The following is a 24,187-nucleotide window of genomic DNA, read 5'->3' as shown; positions in this document are numbered from 1 at the left end:
GCCATGCCAGCACTCAAGCATGAATGACACAGTGATGATTTCTCTAAATCCATGATTTATTTTGGACCCACAAGAACTTGAACAAGACAAATAAGGTTTGAGAAGCCATGTGAACCTGAGGGAGTTGCCAGGGACACAGGTGAAGAGTGACAGAGGATGTGTTTCATCATCAAAAGGAAGAACAGCAATAGTGATAAGATCCCATGGCTGCACAAATAGAGAAAGTGAATGGTTTGCATATCAGGCATATCAGGTGTTGGGATTTGACGCAGAACTCCTGAATAATACGTTGTTTGCCTTTTGGAGGAATGAAGAGGAAGGAAATGTCATTCTTCACCTTCACACGATTGTGAAGACAGATGGTAGAATGAGAAATTGTCGTTTCCTGTTTCTGAAAGATACTGCTGGGAGCAAGGGTGACAGGGAAGTACCAGAGGAACTGGGACAGCCCAAAGTGGCCTGAGAAAAGAGGACTTGGCAACATGCTTTTTAATCAGCCATGGTGTCAGAACTGTGTGCCAGGCGGAGGGATAACAGCTTTGTAATAGTAGAGCGTAGTGGGAAGAACTTGGGCTGCAGAATCGTCCATTTGTTCAACAGGTGTTTATGGAGCACCTGCTGTTTGCTGAGCACCTTCCTGGGTATGGGTCAAAAGAAGTTACACTGAAACCTGGTTCCACTACTTTCTAGCTATGGGTCTGGGGCAAATCGCTTAACCCCTCTAGAAAACACCAATGATGGTCTCTGAAAATAAGGATTCTAAGTCCTCATCTTGTTGGGAGGACAAAATGAGATCATTTATGAATGGTGAGTCACTTAAATCTCTGTAAGCCTTAGGTTGCTCATCTGTAAAATGAGGACAAAATTACCCAAGTCGTAGAGCTATGATGCTGTCATAGATGGAGTAACAGAGCAACTAGTTGTGTACCAGCCCCCTAAAATAGTAGATGGCATTTTAGGAGTCCGTGTGTTGGCTCCGGTGAATCAATTTAAGAAAGAACAAACTTCAGGAGAGTCTCTGTGAGGATAGATGGGAAACTGTCATTTTGGGAAGGTTCTGTACCTCAAAGAAAGCCTGTATCGTGCAAAAGATTCCAGAAGAAAGGAGGTATATGTTAACCCTTATTTTATGTTTTCAGACCAAAGGAATATGTATTTTGAATCAGAAATAAACTAGGTCCTTTTTCAGGACTTAAGGTAATAGGTTCTGCCTCAGATCATGAGCGACATAGTGACAGACTTTGCTTTCAGTGTGCCCTTGGGGAGCTTACTTTCTGCTGCTGGGCAAACTGATATTTGCCCATATGTAACAGCATTGGAAAACAGAAAGTCCTGAATGTCATAGGACAGTTATGGGTTTCAAGAATTTTCCAAGAGCTAGCAAGGAAGTTTGAGACTAGACCCAACTGAAAGCAAATGTCCTATTTGAAAAGGGGAAAGTGTTACCATGTGTCATGGCATGGTGAAAAGGACAAGATCTTGAACAAGGAGAGCAGCCACAATTTCAAGGCTGACACCAAGGCAGCAGTGTGAGGTCAGGCAGCCCCTCTTAAACTCAGTGAACTTCAGCTGTCACTACTGTAAAAATGTCCAAGAGTATGCTAGCTTTCAAAACTCTATAATATTAGAAGTCTTATGATATCTGCTTGCTGGTTTATAAATAATTTGGGAAACTGAGACTCCATCAAATGTAGTAACCCAGAGTGAACTTGTGGTTGTGTTTTCTTGCCTTTCTTACTGGAAGGCACCCGGGTTATTTCTGTCAATTAGACCAGCCATTTCCAATGAATATGCTCACCCCAAGCTTCTCACTGCTCCAGAGGGCATAAAGAACACATTCTTTCTCACATCTAGAGACTCAGTGCCAGAATGGGCAGGATCAGACAGATGTCAATCATGAAACTTTACACATACACACACAGAAACCAAAAAAAGTGGAGGCTGAAGCCGCAATATATTACATCAATTTATGGGCTAGAACAGAAACAGATTTTCAAACACCATATACAGATCTTCCGTAAAGGACCCAGGGGACAAGGATGCTCTCAAAGCATGGAAGAATGAAAGGGAAACAATGAGATAGAACACGAGGAAGAAGACAAGGAGGAGAAGCTCCCTATGTGATTAAATGCATAGGTGGAGGAAAAATAAAAACAAGCTTCAATCTCTGATCCCTCTCAAAGCTTTGAATACTCTCTGTGGGAAAACACACAATGAAATTAGAAGTGATGCACATTGAAATGACACTGGAGAAGTGGTGGCAGAAGGCAGGGTCCTGAGCTCTGACCCATTTCCGCTGAGGATGAAGGGACATGGGCTCTGCTGCACCTGCAACCTGGCCTGTCAGTGGTTTGCCTCATTCATTCATTCAACATTAATTTGTTTCTCTGCTTACCTCCTAGGATCCCAGGCTCATTAGGGAGGCAGACACCTATTCAGCTCATTATACCATAGGATGATAGAGATACATTCCCAAGTATGGGCATAAAAATTAAGATGGGGGTAATTGATTCGGTCTGGGGGCCAAGTTCAAGGAGGACAAATCTAATGAGTCCCAAAAAGCTGCGTCCTTGGGCCCGTTACTCATTCCCTCTGGTTTCCCCTTCCTCATCTGTATAGTTAATGGTGCTGGGGGTAAGGCACTGAGCCCAGTGCCTGGTACCCAGTAAACACCAAGTACTGGTAATGATTAGAGGTAGTGATTTATTAAGCTTCTAAAAGAGTTTTATAGTCATCATTTTTTCTCTTCTGGCAACTGTTCCAAGAAAATCCAGGTACGTTTGAAGATTGAAATGTGTGTGGCTTCTCGGGATCTTGGTGTAGACTCTGCTGCTCTGAACTAACTGAGTAGACAAGTGTCATGACACGTGTCTCTCTTGCTGAGTTCCAGAGTGATAAAACTGGGCTTTGAACATAATGTCTTCAGCCTCATGAAGCCCCTATACATCTGTTCTTCGCCCATGTCCCTTACAATTGGCTCACAAACCAGATTTCTTCTCATGAATCACTTTTTTCCTCTTAACGTCTTCTGCTCTCCCACCAGGCACTTCTCTATACCTTACTGGTTCTGGTGGTAGCTGGCACCGCACAAGTCTACCAATTTGAAGGTCTGCTGCCCTCCCAGCTTGTGTGCGCCTCTTCAGCAAGGCTGGCCGAAGGCCCTGCCCTCAAGTTGCTTACTGTCAGCCTCTCTCCATTCTTAGGAGGCCCCAAACACTGGTCTACCTCTACTCAAAATCGTCCAATGTCAGCCAACTCGCTCAGACCAAAGGCCAACATCCTCATTATCACATTTGTAATCCATTAGGTTGGTGCAAAAATGATTGCGGTTTTTGCCATTGCCTTTAATGACAAAAACCTCGATTACCTTATTTAAAATATTTTTTATTTCCATAGGTTTTTGAAGAATGGGTGGTATTTGGTTACATGAGTAAAATTTTTAGTGGTGATTTGTGAGATTTTGGTGTACCTACACCCAAGCAGTATACACTGAACCCAATCTGTAGTCTTTTACCTCTCACCCCCTTCCCTCCCTTTCGCCCTGAGTCCCCAAAGTCCATTGTATCATTCTTATGCCTTTGCATCCTCATAGCTTAGCTCCCACTTCTGAGTGAGAACATACAATATTTGGTTTTCCATTCCCAAGTTACTTAACTTAGAATAATAGTCTCCAGTCCCATCCAGGTTGTTGCTAATGCCATTAACTCATTCTTTTTTATGGCTAAGTAGTGTATATATATGGTACATGTGTGTGTGTGTGTATATATATATATATGGTATATATGTGGTACATGTATATATATGGTACATGTATATATATATGGTACATGTATATATGGTACATGTATATATATATGGTACATGTGTATATATATGGTACATGTCTATATATATGGTACATGTATATATATATGGTACATGTATATATATATGGTACATGTATATATATATGGTACGTATATATATGGTACATGTATATATATATATGGTACATGTGTATATATATATGGTACATTATATATATATGGTACGTATATATATATGGTATGTATATATATATGGTACATGTATATATATATGGTACATGTATATATATATGGTACATGTATATATATATGGTACATATATATATGGTACATGTGTATATATATATGTATATATGGTACATGTATATATATATATATATATGGTACATGTATATATATATACACCACAGTTTTTTTTTTCACTTTTCCTCCCAGCTTTATTAAGGTATACATGACAAATAAAAATTGGATATGTTTAAGTACACAACTTGATGCTTTGATATATTTATAGTGAAATGATTACTGAAATAAAGATAATTAACATATTCATTACCTCACAGTTAATCATTTTGTGTGTGTGAGGTAATAAGACTTAAGATCTACCCTCTTGTAAATTTAAAGTATACAATACAGTATTATTAAATATAGTCACCATTTCTGCTTTTATGAGTTTGACTATATACCAGTTCTTTATCCACTCTGATTGATGGGCATGTGGGCTGGTTCCATATTATCGCAATTGCAAATTGTGCTGCTCTAAACATGCGTGTGCAAGTGTCTTTTTCATATAATGACTTATTTTCCTCTGGGTACATGGGACTGCTAGATCAAATGGTGGTTCTACTTTTAGTTCTTTAAGGAATTTCCATACTGTCTTCCATGGTGGTTGTAGTAGTTTACATTCCCACCAGGAGTGTAAAAGTGTTCCCTTTTCAACCACATCCACGCCAACATCTATTTTTTATTTTATTTTTTATTTTTTTGATTATGGCCATTCTTCTGGGAGTAAGGTGGCATCGCACTGTAAAAACCTCAATTACTTTTGCACTAACCTAATAGTTCCCCACAGTCTCTCTGAACTCATCTTCTCCTGCTGTTTCCCTCATTCTCTTCACTCCAGCTGCACTTCCCTCCTAGAAGTTTCTCAAAGAACTCAAGTCTTCACTCTTGCTCTTCCCTCTGCTCCTGAGAATTCTGCCCCAGCAGAAATGCCATCCCTCTGCCTGGAATGTGTTCCCCAAATATCTCGCTGTCTAACTTTCTCCGAGATTTGGGGTGCCAGATAAAATACAAGATGCCCAGTTACATTTGAGAACAGATAAATAATAAATAAGTTATTAATAATGTATTACTTTAATAAATTATTATTTATTATCTGAAATTCAGATTTAACTGGACATCTTGTAGTTTTATTTGCTAAATATGGCAACTACATCAGAGTTCTTCACTTAGAAGTTGCCTTTTGGATGCTTATATTGGTTTTCTATTGCTGCTAAGGCACATTACTACAAACTTAGTGGCTGGGAACAACACAATTGATCTTCCGGTAGATCAGAAGTCTGATACAGATCTCATTGCACTAAAGTCAAGGTGTTGGCAGGATTACATTCCTCTCTGGAGGCTCTCAGAGAGAATCTGTTTGCCTGTCTTTCCCAGCTTCTAGAGCTGTAAACATTCCTTGGCTCCTGGCACCCTTTTATTTTCAAAGACACAATGTCAGGCCAAGTCCTTCTCATGCTGCCATCTTTCTGATTCTACCTTCTGAATCCTTCTTCCACTTACAAATACCCATGTTAGTCAGGGTTCACCAATAGGATGGATGGATATATAGATGATAGATGATAGACAGATAGATGACAGAGAATTCATTAGGTGCATTGGCTCATGTGATGACAGAGGCTGAGGAGTTCTGCAGTAGATATCTGCAATCTGCAGCCCCAGGGAAGCTGGTAATGTGACTCATGGCAAGTCTCAAAGCTACAGAGCCAGGGAAGCCAAGGGGGTAATTCTCACTCCCAGGCCGAAGGTCTGAGAACCTGAGAGGTGGGGGTCGGGGGAGCACTGCCTAGTGCTAGAATCCAAAGGCCAGAGAACCTGAAGTTCTGATGTCCAAAGGCCGGAGAAGAAGGGTTCCCCAGCTCCAGAAAAGCGAGAGAGAATTCACCTTTCTCTGCCTTTTTGTTCTATCTGGGCCCCCAGCTGATTGTGTGGTGTCTGCTCACATTGACAGCAGATCTTCCCCACTGAGTCCACTAACTCACACACCATTCTCCTCTGGAAACATCCTCACGGACATACCCAGAGATACCACTTTACCAGGTTTTTAGGTATCCCTTAATCCAGTCAAGTTGACACCAAAAATTAACGATAACAGTACCCTTGTCATTATATTGGGACCACCTGGATAATTAAGGCTCATCTCTGGATCTCAAGGGCAGTTGATTAGCGGCTGTAATTCCCTATGCCATGGAACCAGCTGTAGTCACAATTTCGAACCATTAGAATGTGGATATCTCTGCGGAGCCACTATTCTTTCTATCTCAGTGGCGTTAGCCAAGGTATCCACATTTTCAACCCTCCCATTTCCAACATTTCATATCTCTCTTCCCTACGTTACCTTTTCTCTTTGGTACTTATCACTACCTGACATAGTATATCTTTTGTTTATTTAATTTATTTATTATCTGACTCCTTCATTAAAATGCAGTTCCCTTAAGAGCAGTGATTTTCTTTTTACCTGCTTACAGCACCCCCAGCACCTAGAACAAATAAAGAGCACGTAGTACACATTCAGTAAATAGGTGTTGAATGAATGAATTAGTGAATGAATGAATGAACCACGACCTCTGCCAACTCCATTTTCATACAGTGCTAACATCATCAACATGAATCTTACTTTTCACCAAACTCCCTTCTATCCCTGGGAGGGGAGAAGGCTGCAGATACAAGTGCACAGTGATGGAATGGCTGGGGAGCAATTGAGCAGCTGAGTGCTGCATTATTGAGAAATCGTTCCTTTCCTTTGTGTCAGAGCAGAGCTGGAGAGCTGTTGCCCGGTAGAAGCTCCCAAGAAGGCAGCCAAGAAGACAGCTGTTCTAAATGCAGCCACACTTTGCGTGCCCAGAACCAAGAGAGAGAAGACCACATCCCCACACTGATCAGCAGCCCCAAAATCCTCCCAAACAGCAGCCTTAGGGACACAGCCCCAAACCCCAGCACAAAGCTGTCTTTAACAGTCTTGCGGGTACTTATCCCAGGGCAGGAGGCAGGCGTAACCACTCAGTTAATGTTCAGAAGGGATTATAACTGCATGAACAAGATAGTCATGTTCCTTGGAAACTGTCACTGACAGCTCTCAAGGAACATATCCAAATTCCCTTATTTGCAGTATTGCAATTATAAAGCTGCATTTATAAATGTTAGTGTTTAAATGTTACCTTACAGTAAGTACCTAGTCTCTCAGGTCCCTGGGAAGAATAACCAATATGCTATAAAAGCTGCATATTTCCAGTGAGGCAAGGATGGATAATTGCAAAGGGTTCCTATGCTGGGGGTCAGTCTCCAAGCAGCAATTGTTTGCCTTTTGGGATATTTGGTGCTTTGTTTCACCAAACACATCAAAATGCTGATGCTTGTCTTATGTTCAGGAAACATGGATGAAAGAGCAATATTGCGTTTGACACATTTCAGTTTAATGTAAACCCTAATGGTATTTGCAGAGGGTTTATCACATACAGAATGTTTTTGCCTACGTCATCTGTGCCTCTCAGCTCCTCTATGGGGCAGAAAGTGAGGCTTTGATTTAACCGAATCCCTGCCTGCCTGTGCACTGCAGCTCAGGCTCTCAGCCCCTCCCTCATACTCTCTTTCCACGATGTGGTGGTTTCCAATGCCCTGTTCTCTTGCATTCACACGTATATTTCCTCTGCCTGAGATACCCTCCCTACCTCTATCTTAGGAATCTTCTCTTTCACCTGGCTGACTCCTAATTCATCTTTGTATGTCTCAACTTAAATATCGATTCCTCAGGCAGCCCTTCCTGACACGCTTTGCCCTTCTTTATTATGTGCATCCAGTTTGGAATCCTTGTTTATCACCTGTCTCTCCCTCCAACAGGGAGCCTCAGGGGAGGGAGCTGCAACTGCTGCATTCACCATTGCATCCCGAGTGCCACTCTCCTTCCTGAGCATATAGAAGGTGCCTGATAAATACTATGTGATACATGCTTGAATAATGTGCCCCAGGTTACTACAGTTATGAAGTGGATAAAGCAAGATCTGGTCCATTTGTTTTCCATCCTACCGCATCCCTATTTTCAAGCATTCATTCCTTCCACAAACATCAGACCTATTGCTTGGTAACTTGAAAGATAAATAAAATAAACTCACAGGATACAGCCCAGCCCTCTAATTGTTTATAGTCTAGTGGGGGGCACACCAATAGTTAATTTTAATTGTCAACTTAGCTAAGGTGTAGTATTAGTTGCTGTAGGCCTTTCTTACCTATGGTTTTGTTTCCTGCAGTTTCAATTACCTATGGTCAACTACAGTCAGAAAATATTAAAGAGAAAATTCTAGAAATAAACTATTCATAAGTTTTAAATTGCCATTCTGAGTAGCGTGATGAAACCCCACACTGTCCTTTGTCCTGCCTGGAACATGAATCATCCCTTTGTCCAATGGATACACACTATCTACACTACCCACCCATTAGTCCCTAAGTAGCCTGCTTGGTTATCAGATTGACTGTTGCAGTATGGCAGTTCATGTGTTCAAGTAACCATTACTTTAATTAATAATGGTCCCAAAATGTAAGAGTAGTGATGCTGGCCATTCAGATATGTCAGAGAGAGGCCATGAAGTGTTTCTTTTAAGTGAAAGATAAAAGTTCTCGACTTAATGAAGAAAAAGAGTCCTGAAGTGACTAAGATCTACAGTAAGAATGAATCTTCTACCCGTGAAATTGTGAAGAAAGATAAAGAAATTCTTGCTATTTTTGCTGTTGTACCTTAAACTTTATTATAGGTATCTACATATAGGTTAAAAAAAAACAGTATATATAGAATTTGGTGCTATTGACAGCTTCCAGCCTGTGGAAACTATGGACTTTGGGACTTGGTAACCCATAAAATCACATGAGCCAATTCCTTAAAATAAATATGTACACACATGCATACATACATATACATACCCTATTGGTTCTGTTTCTCTAAAGAATCCTGACTAATATAGTGACAAACAATAGAGAGTCAATGTCTGAGGCCATTTAGAGTAATTCTGAGCCACTGGCCTTCATTTTTAGTGCCTTGGCTGAACTGAAGGACAATAATTCGTCAATAAGAATCTTTAAAACTTACCATTAATTTGCTTGTACCTCTCTAGGTGACACACAGCACTCCGTAGATGTTTGTTAATGATTGTGGTGTATTTCCAGGCAGATGATTCCTCTTTCTTTTGTAAACATCTAACTACTGTGCCCTAGAATTTAGAGATGCTGCTAGAACCCACAGATGGGATATTTGAGGCAACAGCCCAATGGTCAGAACAAGTTATATATACCATAGACAGAGTGACCAATATTTTTTAGACATCCATTGTATCATCAAAATCTAACTTTCAGGTTATGTGTGTGTGTATATTTACATTTCTCTCTATATATACAGAGATACATAGAGTTGTTCCTCAGTATCCATAGGGGATTGGTTGCAGGACCCACAGACACACCATAATCCCCCATATAAAATCGTGTATTTGCACATAACCTTTGTACTTCTGCTCATATATTTTAAATCATCTCTAGATTACTTATAATACCTAATACAATGTAAATGCTAAATAAGTAGTTGTTATACTGCATTGTTTAGGAACTAATGACAAGAAAAAAAGTCTGTACATATTCAGTATTGACACAACCATCCATTATTTTTTAAATATTTTTGACCTGTGGTTGGTTGAATCCACAGATGTGGAACCCCCAGATAAGAAGGGCCAACTGTACATATATACACACACACACACACACACACACACACGCACACACACAAACACACACGGCGGGGAATATCTATACAATTTTAACAAGTAGGTCGTGCCAAGTTTTAAAGTGTCTTCTGTGAAACCCCTGCCCCCCTCTTGGTAATAGTCCAATCATATTAAACATGTATAGAGCACTTTCCATAAGCCAGAACCTAGGTAAATACCTCAAATAAATTTGCTTGTTTCTGCTAGTTACCCCACTAGTTAGTTACTATTGTTATACCAATCTTGCTGATGGGGAGACTGAAACACCAAGAGATTAAGTCACTTGCCCAAGGTCAACCCCTTATTAAGTAGCTGGAGTTTGAACTGAAGCTGAATTTGCATATCTAGCCACAACACACGAGGCTCCCAGACACCCAAAGTCCTTCATCTTGCACATATTGTCTAATATCTTATAAACCATGTATGTCAATCAGAGTCCACCCAGGAAAACAAAATCCACACCTGATAATTTAATAGAGGAAATTTAATATAGCATATGCTTATAAAGATGCTGGAGCTGGACAAACAATCACAGGACGATGAGGAAGCACTAAGATTAGCAATTGCCACTCCTAGGGCTAGAAGAACAAAGGCAGAAGGTATAGGGTCACCTGGTATCAGCTGGAACTGCAGTGGATGTGTCTGATGACAGCTGCTGAAAAGGCTACCTGAACTACAGAGAAGGCAAGAAATACCCCTCCTTATTTCCTTAACCACAGAGTAGGTTGAATAGGCTCCCTCAGAATTCATATTCCCCTGGAAACTTAGAATGTGACCTTATTTGGGAGTACTCTTTGCAGATGTTATCAGTTAAAGATCTCAGTATGAAATCATTCTGGATTTAGGGTGCACCCTAAATCTAATTACTGGTGTCCTTATAAGAAGAGGAGAGGACACAGACACATAGGGGAAAGGCCATGTGCAGATGGAGGCAGAGATTGGAGTGATGCAGCTACGAGCCAATGAGCCCCAAGGATTGCAGGTGCCACCAGCAGCTAGGACGAGATATGGCAGGATTCTTCATGGGAGCCTTCAGAGGGAGCTCGGCCCTGCCTACTCCTTGATTTCAGATTTCCAGCCTCCAGAACAGACAGCATACATTCCTGTTGTTTTAAGCCACCCAGTCTGTGGTACCAGGATATGGCAGTCCTAAGAAACGAACACAACCTGCTTCTCTCTAATCTCCCTGAGTACCTCCAACTGGCCAAACCTCGCCTGAAGCCAGCTGGCAAAGACAGCTGGGAAATAATGTGCAGGGGCTTGTCTCCTGCCATGCAGAGCTGGAAGGAAGGGGCAGGGCTAAGAGCAAAGAGGCAAATAACCCGAGCATTGTGGAAGGGGGTGCCCATGCAGGAAGATATGGCAGAGAAATTATGGCTGTAGAATCAGAGGTAAAGAACAGAACAGAAGGGGCCTTGAATGGTCTCTTCAGGGGCCTAACGGGTACAGCAGAAATCGTGAACTTGGCTAGTCTGACAGGGCTGCCCCAGGGTAGGAAAACAGTCCAAGCACTTCTCCCCTGGGTGGGTCAGAAAAGCAGTCAATGGCCTCCTTCCCAACAGCCTCAAAAGTGAAATCAAGGAAGATCACTCTGGAAGAAGGATGGTCCCTTCAAGACTGGAGTGACAGCTGCCGCCACTCACCTCTGCCTGAGAACAGAGGGACTCCCTGTCTCCAGGGTTGGATGCGATAACTTTCATGAGTAATCAATTTGCAAACAAACAGAAAAGGCAACACATCCCCCAGTTGAATCTTCAGATAAAAAGGAGTATGTTTTGAATTTGACAACCAATCTACCTTTAATCCTATCAGGAAATAAACCTGAATCATAATCTGATGTTTTGGAATTGTATCGCTTCTAAGGGAAAGTGTTTCCTCTATCCCTTGTTCTTCCTCTTCAGAGCAGAGTGAGTTTAGTCATGTAGATGCTTGTTTTTCATTCTTATCTGATTCTTAGTGGGGATTATTTGCTTTTTTGTTTTTTTTTCTCTTTTAGATTCCATATATTATCTTTTCATTATGTGTTTCTTAATTAGGAGAGACTCCTTCACTCTTAGATAAGAGTTTTGTTTTTCAATCTCCCCCTGCCCCCATCATCTGATGTCTTTCTAGTACGGATTTAGCCAGAGGAGTAAATTACTGGTGGTGGGGCGGCGGGGAGGGGAGGGCGAAAAAACCTGGCTGTGGAATTGAACATTTGGTATTTATCACGAATTCTAAATATGGGTTATTATCGGAGACGTTAGCTACTAAAATGCCATGTACCACTGGCCTGATTACTACTCTTTGGGGCATTCATTGTATCTAGTGACCCTAAGACTTCCAGAGACCATGTGACTTACTTCCCAAAGCAGCTTCTCAGTCCCATAATACATAGAGCTCCTGGCTCATTGGGGCTCAGATATCATTTCTCATCACAGCAGTGTTCATCTTTTGAGTGCTGACCTAGTTCCAGGCTTTTGTATTAAGGGCTTACTTATTTTGTTTCAAACTGTCAGAGATAAGTAGTATTATCACCATTTTCTAGATGAAGAAACTGAGATTCAGAGAGGCTAAAATTCTTGGCCAAGAACACATAGCTAGACAATGGCTGAGTTGGAGGGCTTGAACCCAGATGAATCTGGTTCCAAAACCTACACCCTTCTGCATCACCTACCTCTCTGTGTAGGTTTTGGAACCAGATTCATCTGGGTTCAAACCCCCAAGTTTGCCATGTATTAGCTCTGTCGATCAATACCATTTGCAAAGAGAAACACAAAAACAGTGAAAGGCTTTGAACTTGGTATCTTAGAAGTCATTTAGGCCACTGATATTCAGAGAGGTAAACAACATAGCAGTTACGAGTTAATAGTACAGGGTTGAAGTCAGAGAAACTTGACTGAACCTCTTCTCTGCCCTTCAAATAGCCATATTGCCTTGGATACACTGTAGGAACCACATTCTTTATCACTAGTTCTGGATGATTTAATGGGTTTGGGTATGAGTTTTCTCACTGTAAAAGTGGGCCAAAAGGTGGGGGTGAGGGTTAATGATATAATAATTTAAGGTGCATACTCCAGGGATAGACATAGACTAGGCATTCTGTAGATATTATTAAGTTATGACTCAACAAATATTTGAGTATACCTAATACCGTGTTAAATAAAAAGAAAAGTAAAATATAGCTTGCCGTAGATAAGAGGTGAACAAGGCCACAAGAAAGGAAAATTTCTAATGCAAATATAAACACTGAGATGTGCAAAGATTCATGATAAGTGCCACAGAAGCAAAAGAGTCCCTTGCAGGATAGGATGGTCGGAGACAGAGGTGGGATTTGAGCTGGACCTTGGAGGACCTTAAATGGTTCAGATAGTGTGACTTAGTGTGGGCGACTGGTTCGCAACATGTAAAGGAGCTCTCTCCAGGGTATAACTCAACTATGTCACTGGGCATATTGTTTAGTTGATCTGATACCTTTTTAATGCAAAACTTTCTCAATAAAGGAAGCAATGAATTGAACATGCTCTGCCTCAAGCTCTTTATCCTATTATGGAGACGTAACAAGTCATTTGCAGCCACCTCCTTGGAATAGTACCGATTTAGTTCAAGGGTCAACAAACTTTCTGTGAAGGACAAGATAGTGAGTATTTTTTAATTTGTGGGCTGTCCAACTACTGAGCTTTGCTGTAGCACAAAAGCAGCTATAGACAGTAAGTGAGCATGGATATTTAGTCCACAGGTCATAGTTTGCCAAATCCTAGTTAAGATGACTGGGAAAGAGGAGAGAAGGTCTTTTAAGCAAAAAAAAAAAAAAAAAAAAAAAAACACAAGCAAAGGTCTGAGCAACGCGTTGACCTAGCAACTCTGAAGAGACCTACATACAAAGAGTAGAGGGTTCGAGGCCATAGGATGTCACACAAAAAAGATGGAATTAAAATGTTGATAGTAGATGGAGCCTAGATTGGGAGACAATCAAATACTGCTTTGTAGTTCACAGCCAATTCTGACAAGCACCACCTGTTTCTGAGATTCGGGCAATGAGATGCCCCAGAAGAATGGGTATGAGTGTGCAGTGAAAAGCATCAAATTTCTCCAGGAGAGCTGTCAGATGAAAAGCAAAACAAGAGCAAAACACTGCACTGTCTACATTTGTTAGGCCCTCTGTTAATATGAAAAGGCAGAAATCCTGGGACTGAGCTAAGAGCTTCCTGCCTGGCCAGGACATACATACACATTGTGCAAAGCATTTTGCATGCAGGAGACAATCATTTATTCATCAAATGAACAAATTCATCACTTCAGAGCACACAGGACCATGCCTGATTTGTCTGCCATTAACAAATGACTCCTTGCTATAAATCTGGCCAAGCTATCTATTATCCATCCATCCATCCATCCATCCATCCATCCACCCACTCATTCATCAAGTTCCTGTTGTGATTACAAAATTTCATACCAAAGGGTCAGTGTTGGGGCCAGAATCTCAGAAAAAAAGAGGTCAGAAGCATAGGAGAGCAAGCTCAGCCTAAAACATTCATTAAGTCTGCAAAAAGGTGTCCTTGGAACTTTGCCAGGATGAACAATGGCTTTCTTAGGGATCCTATCCGGACTTGACAGGGACACCATGTTTATGGGTTTTATATTCAAAGAGTGATCTCGGGCCTTGCTGATCACTTCCCTTTCCACAGTGTCCTGGGATTCCTCATGGTATTCTTCACTCCGGTACTACCCCAGGAAGAGACCAAACAAAAGTGCAAGCATGCATGCAGGCTGCTGCAGATGTTGCAAACATGTCTGTGCCCTTTCTTTTTAGGCAAAGGGAAGAAGTCCAGTGGGCACTTTGTAGCTGTCCTGACTGTGCAGATTAATTTTTTCAACATCAAAGGACCTTGTGTTATTATGCTCAGTTCTATAATGTGCATTTGACTGGTGTTTTTTTATGTGTATGTGGAGTGGGGTAATGAGGAAAAGGCATATATCTTGTAACCTGGCTCATACTTATTACAAACAGGGGACTCTTCCTAGAGTCGATGGATGGGGCTATAGAGGATTCAACAACCACCGGAAATTTTGTACAGAATTTGAAAGACAGGCTGCATAGCCTTCACCAGATTCTCATGAGGGTCTCAGACCTCAGGGAGAGTAGGAACGGCAGCTCCCAACGGATTTGACTAGCGACTAAGGGAACCCACTCCCCAAACCTGCTTCCTGATTTCATTTCATAATGCCCCAGGCCTTTGCTGTTGCCAAGATGCACTGGCTTACTGCCAAAGAAGACAGGCTCTTATCTGAGTTAGTTCTGCCACCTACAGCACAGAGCCCAGCACAGCCATCGCATCTTTGCAGCAAAGAAGCCTCATTTGCATACATGAATAAGGGGAGGGCTGCCTCTCCAGCCCGGACTCTCCACTGGAAGAAAAATGACTTTGGGGATTCTTGATTAGCATTCAGAGATGCAAGCTCCTTTGGGGTGGGTTACAGCGATGGGAAGATATTTTTACATTAAAGGGAAAGGGATAAATTTTGAAGATTAGCACCTGAAAAAGAAATGTTACTGAAAACCCAGAGAGGAAAGTCACTGCAAAAAAAGGAAAAGACAATGAGCTCATGGGTCCCCACAATGAGTGTAACTCTCCCATTTCATAGCATGCCCAATGCTGATGGTCCTTTCTAGGTCCAGACAGGTCACCCCCACCATCTACCTTGTCATACAGTGAAAAATACTTGCTTTGGAAGAATGTGATTTCCTAAGACAGGATAGTTTTATTAATATACTTAAAGCATTTTTAAGGATTCCCTCTAAGGGCAGAGATTGTGTTATTCTCATTTTTGTGTCCCCAGCACCAAGCAGAATGCTTGATACTTAGGAGGAAGCTCAATAAGTGTTTGTTGATGTAAAGTAATAGAAATGTAGTTTGTATTGCAACCTATGCATGCTTGCTAATATATAATTAATAATATCTACAGATTATTAAATAGTCATGCATTAGACATATTAACTCAAATTCTCACAACAGTATATAAGATGGGTATTGTTTTGCAGGTGAAACGGAAACCCAGTGTTTTTAAATAACTTACCCAAGGATGAATATCTAGTGACAGTCAAAATCCATACCTAGGCTGGGCGTGGTGGCTCACGCCTGTAATCCCAGCACTTTGGGAGGCCGAGGCGGGCAGATCATGAGGTCAGGAGATTGAGACCATCCTAGACAACACGATGAAACCCTGTCTCTACTAAAAAAAAATACAAAAAATTAGCTGGGCGTGGTGGCGGGCGCCTGTAGTCTCAGCTACTCAGGAGGCTGAGGCAGGAGAATGGTGTGAACCCAGGAGGCAGAGCTTGCACCGAGCCAAGCCAAGATCACACCACGGCACTCCAGCCTGGGCGACAGAGCAAGACTCTGTCTCAAAAAATAAAATAAAATAAATAAATAAATAAATAATCCTTACCTAGACTTCTTAGCTTGTAAATCCATGTTTGTTCCACTCCACCCATGTATTTTATCTCCAGCGTAAGCTCATTTACAATGAGTGGTAAATGAACCAAATGAAAATAATTTGAAAATGTTGAAAAGATTTTTAACTGTTTTAAATACTAAAAAAAAAATACTCTAAAATGTTTCCTAGTCTTTCGGATTTCTCTGAAGCTTTTCTTACCATTCTTGCTTAATAACAGATGCAGTGGTACTTCTTTGAGGGATAACCCACTCTTAAATCTATTTGCATAGATGATTGTGGAATCTTTCACTCCTTTTGGTCTGGTGAGCATTGATGGCTTGGAAAGGCAATGAAGTAGTCTGTAACTTTCACTTTGATTTGAGCAAAGCATCTTTTTTACAATTTTTATTTTAGATTCAGGAGGTACATGTGCAGGTTTGTTACACATGCATGTTATGTGATGCTGAGGTTTGGGCTTCTATTGACACTGTCACTCAAACAGTGAACATAGTACCTGATAGGTAGTTTTTCAACCCTCCCTCCTGCTTTTGAGGTGCCCAGTGTCACTGTTCCCATCTTTGTGCCCATATGTACCCAATGTTTAGCTCTCTTTTATAAGTGAGAATATGCAGTATTTGGTTTTCTGTTTTTGTGTTAAGTCACTTAGGATAATGGACTCCAGCTGCATACAAGTTACTACAAAGAACATGATTTTGTACTTTTTTATGGCTGTGTAGTATTCTATGGTGAATGTGTACCACATTTTCTTTATCCAATCCACCATTGACCGGCACTTGGGTTGATTCCACATCTTCGCTATTGTGAGTGGTACTGCAATGAACATATGAGTGAAGGTGTCCTTTTGGGAGAAGGATTTATCTTCATTTGGGGATATACCCTATAGTGGGATCAGCAAGGAATTCTTAACAGAGTAATACACACAGAGTCTTCATAATGTTGGAATATGGAGTTAACTGTATAGTAATCTTGCCTTTTTCACAGGTTTTTCCATATTAACACTTTAGATTTCAAAAAGGACATCAAAGTAAGCAAGACTGAAGATCCAGCGTTACTAACCCAGGTCTCATTACTTTACAGCCTGATTTACTAGGGTTGATGTTTTGGCCCCTGTGATGCACATATTCCTGCGTTGTTCAGGCTTTGAATCTTACTGTCTTCCAGAGAAATTACAAATGAAAGAAAAGTGCAGCTAGCCGTTTAAGCAAGCTTAGGTCAGTAATAGGTACAAACAACTGAAGAACCTTTCTAGGTAAACATAATTATCATGCTTAGACTTAAGAAGGAAGGAAGAGAACATGAGACAGTTGGAGGAAGTGAGAAGAGGATGGATTTAGAACTGGACACCACTGGGGGTTTGTGCAAGTCTTGCTGTCTCTATCATCTATTCGAAAGCCATGGATATATAGGTTAGTGGACCTCAAATTCTAGTCGTGTTTGTCGGAATCATGTGAGGGCATAGGGATACAAAAGTGTGATTCCTTTTCTTACCTATTATAAGGGTCACTCCTATAACAAAAGACAAGTTAACAGGAAAAAAGTATAACATTTATTGAATCAAAGTTTTACATGACACAGGAGCCTTGAGAATGAAGACCCAAAGATACAGGAAAAAATGATTCATTTTTATGTTTAGGCTCAATGAGGAATGCAAAACTGTGTTGGACTGTGATTGGACAAAGAGAGTATGACCTAATGGGAATAACTGAGTAGGGAAACGTAGCAAGGCCTGTCTGTTCAGATTCTTCTTTGTCTCTCCGCTCAGCACTCCTTCCTCCTGGGTATGGGACAGGATCCTTGCTGGAATGTGGGTCTTATGACCTATTTCCAAAGCAGATCACAGAATTTCTTTATGGCCAGCTCTTACACAGAAAGGCAGGGAAAAGTTAGAATAATATGTTTAGATTTTACATCTACCTTTGGCGGGGATGGGTTCCGGTTTCTATGACCTTCCTTGGGGAAGAGGCATTCTAGTTTCTATGGCTTGCTGTGGGGGAGAATGAGGGATGGCAGAGTAGGGCAGGAGAAAGTAAAAGACAAACTTTGCTTTATACAGAGGCCTTCACTTGGGGGTATCATTTTCTGAGCCACAACAGGGGTATGCAGATTTGGAACCCCACCTCAAGACCCAATGAAACAGAAGTGGCATAGCCCTGAAATCTGAATTTTTAACAGTCAGCCCATTTGATTCTGATGGAAGTGTTTCTTAGATCACACTTCGAGAAACGTCAGCATAGGAAGATCTTCCAGACTTTCTAAGAATCACTCTTTAAATGCATCTATTCATTTGAGTTAAACTAGGAACACAGAGATAAAAGGCGTAGTCTCAGCCTTGGAAGAATTCATGGCCTAGTGGTAGAGGCAGACTTAGAAGCAGATGGTTTCATAGCATGAATGAGTGAGTCCATACAGCAGAAGGAGCTGGGTGCTATGGAGAACTGAAGAGAGGCACACAGCTCAGCCTGTGTGGGGAGAGGTACACATCTGGGAGGAAGGCTTAACAGAAGAAGTAACTATGTCTTCAAGGATGAGTGGGCATTCTCCAAGAGGAGGGGAGAGAAGAATTCCAGGTAGAGAGAGCTTAGAGGACCAAAAGCAGAGTGGCCTCTAGGGACATGTTCAAGATGAGGGATGGCATAAGAAGAGGGGCTAATAAGGAAGGTAGGCTGATGAGGCTGAAGACTGCACATCTGTCTTTCATAATAAGGTGATGCTTTTTCACAGAAGAAGGTGCATGGCCAATATTTATATCATTGTAATTGCAATAGTGATTAATGTACAATTCCAAACTGTGGTCTCTGTCCTCGTAAGTACAGTACTCTCAATGCAGTGGTATTCTGATAAGCTTCCAATTGAGAAGCAATTCACAAAAGTCCAAGGCAATCCTAAATGGTTTTATCTTCTTGTTTCCCTCATTAATCTTTGTCATCAGATGTCTTAGACCAAAGTAAGGCTGAAAAAAATCTAACCAAAGGAAGGAACAAGATGGCTGTATGCAGAACCACAAAAAACCTCCCACATTGAATGAATGTTGACATATGTTATTTACAGTATCATCATGTATAAAATACAGATGAGTACATGAATAAAAATAAAACAGCATTCACCATCCACCTTTCTAAGAGTTAAGATCAAAAAGTGCCTGTAGTTGCCACTCTGTTCTCCAGTTTAAAAGATGGATTTCAGCCGGGCACAGGGGCTCACACCTGTAATCCCAGCACATTGGGAGGCCGAGGCAGAGGGATCACCTGAGGTCAGGAGTACTAGGCCAGCCTGACCAACATGGAGAAACCCCCGTCTCTACTAAAAATACAAAATTTGCCGGGCGTGGTGGTACGTGCCTGTAATCCCAGCTACTCGGGAGATTGGGGCAGGATAATCGCTTGAACCTGGGAAGCGGAGGTTGCAGTGAGCTGAGATCACGCCATTGCACTCCAGTCTGGGCAACAAGAGCAAAACTCCGTCTCAAAAAAAAAAAAGAAAAGAAAAAAGATGGTTTTCACTACCAATCTGCATAAACTAGCATTGTAACTCACAGCATGTGGTTATACAAACAAGAACAGAAACCAGAGTAGAAATCAAAGCATGCTGAAAGAAGAGGGTTTTGTGTGTTTTTGTTTTGTTTTAACCAGAAAGAGTTATTTGAATTCAGAATAGAGCTACATATATCCATCCCATTGTCTGTACAGGTCTGTGTGTGCGCATTTATGTGTGTCTGTGTGTGTATCTGTGTGAATCACATTCAGCTGTAATATCATATTATAAATGATAATTAAGTAGATATAATCAAGTTTTTGTAATATTTCTTTTTCCTCACATTTATATAAAGAAAATTAAAACCAGGAAAATAAAAGTATCCTCAAAGCTGTCTACTTGATTCCAGCTGTTAGCATTATTTACTGTAATCAGTGTTATAAAGTAGTGAAATGCCAATGTCTTTGAACTTCTTGCAGTTGTGTGTAATACTGGAGCCAATGCAGGAACTGATGTCAAGACATAAAACTTACAACCTCAGTCCCCGAGACTGCCTGAAGACCTGCTTGTTTCAGAAGTGGCAGCGGATGGTGGCTCCGCCAGGTACACCCTCATTCTTCACTCTCTCTCTAAACACGTTTTCAGAGGTGTCTTCCGGGATGAAGTGATGTGAAAAAGAAGAAAGTGATCATTAATGTATCAGGACAAGTAGCTTATTAGGGATATTCTGATCATGGTTGTGGACATAAAGACAATGAATTTGTGACAGGCAAACATCCTTAAGAATTATCTACAGTCTCCTCACTTACCAGATTAGGACCTGCAACTCAGAGAGGTAAAATGACGTGTTCAAGGTCATCAAGAAGGTCATTGGCAAAGCTGAGATCAGAGCCAGGGGTTCCTGTCTTCCAGTCTAGTGGTTCTTCCACTGAGCCAGACTGCTGGCTTCTCACGGCCTAATGTTTTAGGTTTTTGTTTTTTAAGAATGACAGAAATTATGAAAAGGAAGGAAGACAGGGAATATAAGGAGGAAGGAAAGGAGAAAAAAGAAGGGATGGAAAGAAGGAAGGAAAAAAGGAACAAAGGAATGAAGGAAGAAAGGAGGAAAGGATAAGGGAAAATGAAATTTGCTCTATATTTAAAGATATATTGTATGAAAAGTTCTGATCATGAAGAGAATACATAAGTGATTCCATTTCCCTCACTTCCCTAGAATGCAGTTTAGATACTATAGTCTCCTGCTGGGGTTCTGAAATTACCGCTTCAAGTCATCATTAATTGTCTTCCTATCTAATACACTTTCACTCCCAGGCGTGTGTTGAGCCTCATTCATCATAAAAGCAAAACGTATCCATTCGCTAAAAATTATTTTTATAAAGAGTAATTATTAACACGAGGCACATAGCTTTCTGAATCACAAAATATAATGGTCACCTTCGGCTGGTAATTGGCCAGGGATTTTATATAAAATGAATATAGCAAATTTAATCAAGTACATATTTAGAAAGCTGAGAAAATAAGTGTTATTTTATGTAGAATAGTTACATCCCCATCTTATGGGAATTTTATACTTTTGGAATATTATTTTTCAAATATATTAAATGTGCTTAAATTGGCTTTATTTTTTCTTTTAATGCTAATAAGACTTTATGGAAAAAAAGTAATCCACTCAGCAAATGCTATATTTTCTAACATAGGCATATATAATTGATATATTATTCATTAATTACTTCATTCATTCAATAATTACTTATTGAGTTTTACTAGGCCCCAGACGTGGTTCTAGCCACTGGGAGTTATAAAACTGAATAAAACATGCAAAAATATTGAATCCTTACCATAACCTTTAAATATATTATCTCCATTTTATATAGTGCACTCTGAGACTTAGGGTAGTAATTTGACACAGCCAGTCTCATGGCTAACAAACGAAGGAAGACTGTGTCACCAAAAGGTTTTTATGTCTCCAAAGTCCATTACTTTACTACCACAGCCACCTACTGGTAATGGGAATAGTCCAGAGTATGCATTTTAGGTACACTTGCCCCAATTTCATGGTCAAAGTACAAATAAAAAAAGCACCAAATTTATACTCTTAAGGTCAAAGAAAGAAGATACTTGTCGGGAGTGGGCCTAAGTATCTGCTGGACTTTAGAATGTCCTCCTCAACCCTTTATTCAACTCCATGACCTGGAACAGTTCTATATCCTGCTCCTCTCATCCTTCAGAACAAGCACCCTGAACTCAATGGAAGGAAATGATAGACCATTTGATGAAAATCTTTAAGCATAAGAGACAAAATATTTATGGAGGATAAAAAAAATAGTAGATGAGTAGAAAAGTCAAAAAGAAGTCAGGGATACTCATTGGACTAAGTCGTCTTTGAAATGAGCCTTAGAGGAAGATCCTTCCCATTGTCTACCAGAAGTGGCATAGGTGTTTTTTTGGTTTGATTTTGTCTTGCTTTGCTTTGTTTTTAAGACATGGTCTTGCTCTGTCACCCAGGCTGGACTGCAGTGGCACAATCATAGCTTACTGCAGCCTCGACTTCCGGGCTCAGGTGATTCTCACACCTCAGCCTCAAGAGTATCTGGGACCCCTGGTGTGTATCACCACACCTGGCTAATTTGTGTATATTTTGTACAGATGGGGTTCACCATGTTGCCCAAGTTGGTCTCGAATTCCTGGGCTCAAACAATCCACTCGCCTTGTCCTCCCAAAATGCTAGGATTATTGGCATGAGCCATGGCACCCGGCCAGCATAGGTGTTTTAAGAAAATGTTACAAGGCCCTCTTATTTGGTTCCAGTGTAGCCCTGAGTTGCCTTCTCTCCATCACAGTCAGGTCTAAAATAGAGCTGGCAAAAAGGATACTCTTACTTGCCATTTCCAACTTATTCAGTAATTGGCAGGAGAAGGCTTCTGAAACTTTCTCATTTATGAAACAAAGATTAAAATAATAGTTCCTAACTAATAGGATTTTTTGAATATAAAATAGTGCATTGGAAACATTAAGAATAGTGACAAGCATTGCATAATGTTCTATACCTCATAAGTAAACAAACAAATAAATAAAGAATATTTCTCTTACCACACTTTACCTTGGGTCTCTATATTTCCATTAAAGGGTTGCCCCATCCTTCAAGTCCAAAATATTTTTCTCTGTTTCTGAATAGGCCTTTCTTTAAGAGGTCTAATTTCCCCTCAGTAATATGCTGGCTATACCACATACTCAGACATATTTTTTTCTAGCAATTTTGGAATTAGTAGCATTCATTAAACAGCAGGGCCCAAACCATGGGTATTCCTTCTGAACTTGGGAATCCCTAAGCTCGACATCCACAGCTGATGGAACTGACTTTACTTGAGAATTCTATCAAGGTATAATAGAGGTGGGTTGCAATATGACATTTCACCAGTAGATGCTGCTGTTGCACACTGGCTTACGAATTTGGCTATTTATAGTTCATACTTCACTCGTACCTTGGAGGTACCCTAGGGATCCCAGGAGTCCTCTCTTTGTTTTAAAGAGAAGATACACCAGAGGAAAAAAGTTTCCCAAATTTTCTAATGGTAAAATGTTTTAAATCCAATTATGAAAGTGGTACTTGTAGTTACACACCTAAAAAATATTTTTACAAAATTAAATACATATTAGAGAGAACGATTAAATAAAAATTATTTGGTCTACATACAAAGAAAACAGTGTCCCATATTTTGTGCTAAAAATACATCTACAGTTTTCTCCTTTTATTCTTTCTAAAGCTATAAGAAATGGAAAATGTTTAAATAGTCTACTCTTCAGTTTACCAAGACAGCTTCCTTAGAGTAACCATACTGATGATTGCCTTGTTGCTTTTGCCCTAGAACTGATCCGTCTTCCCTTTTCCATATTGCAGCAGAACCCACAAGGCAACCAACAACCAAACGGAGAAAAAGGAAAAATTCTACCAGCAGCACTTCCAACAGCAGTGCTGGGAACAACGCAAACAGCACCGGCAGCAAGAAGAAGACCACAGCCGCAAACCTGAGTCTGTCCAGTCAGGTACCTGTAAGTCTCGCTTTCCTCTTAGGCCCAAAATCCTAACTGTCTGCTTCCTACTCAAAGGGCCCAAATTAAAGTCTCTTTTCATTAGAAAAAAAAAAAATCCTGGGCAGGTTGGAGGTGGGGGAGGGATAAAAGACAGGGACAGAGGTTGGGATGGGAGGGAGGAACTCTGCCATGGAAACCTTCCCCTGCAAACTGGGAATTAGAAAGGAATATTAAGAGTCGTGCTGCAATGGGACCTGAATTAAAAAGCCATCAGAGTCACAGACAGGAGATATGTCACTTAAGGTTTAATTAAAATATCACTTAGCAGCATGCGTGGTGGCGTATTAAGGCCTCTCAGCACCATCATTGGAGACCCTGTGCTCCACTGGAAACTAGCTCCCAGCAGCTCAGTCCCATATT

The 24,187-nt window shown here is 40.7% G+C and overlaps 1 protein-coding gene across 16 annotated transcripts in view; it reads left to right on the top strand.

The window, feature by feature from the left end:
- Positions 1-24,187, top strand: part of LDB2 (LIM domain binding 2) — a 398,203-nt gene that overhangs the window by 367,408 nt on the left and 6,608 nt on the right. For 5 of the 16 annotated variants that reach the window (XM_009239819.3, XM_063723334.1, XM_063723331.1 and 2 more), the window contains 2 exons: positions 20,215-20,338; positions 23,637-23,785. In XM_009239819.3, the coding sequence (XP_009238094.1) occupies positions 20,215-20,338; positions 23,637-23,785 (273 nt within the window). Of the gene's footprint in view, positions 1-20,214; positions 20,339-23,633; positions 23,786-24,187 lie in introns of all 16 variants that reach the window. The other 11 variants (XM_002814619.4, XM_054553761.2, XM_054553760.2 and 8 more) reach the window with 3 other exon arrangements.

The sequence above is a fragment of the Pongo abelii genome, chromosome 3, assembly GCF_028885655.2.
Source record: "Pongo abelii isolate AG06213 chromosome 3, NHGRI_mPonAbe1-v2.0_pri, whole genome shotgun sequence".
Taxonomy (NCBI): Eukaryota; Metazoa; Chordata; class Mammalia; order Primates; family Hominidae; genus Pongo; species Pongo abelii.
The sequence above is the reverse complement of the archived record's forward strand: the minus strand, read 5'-3'. Positions and strand labels throughout refer to the sequence as shown.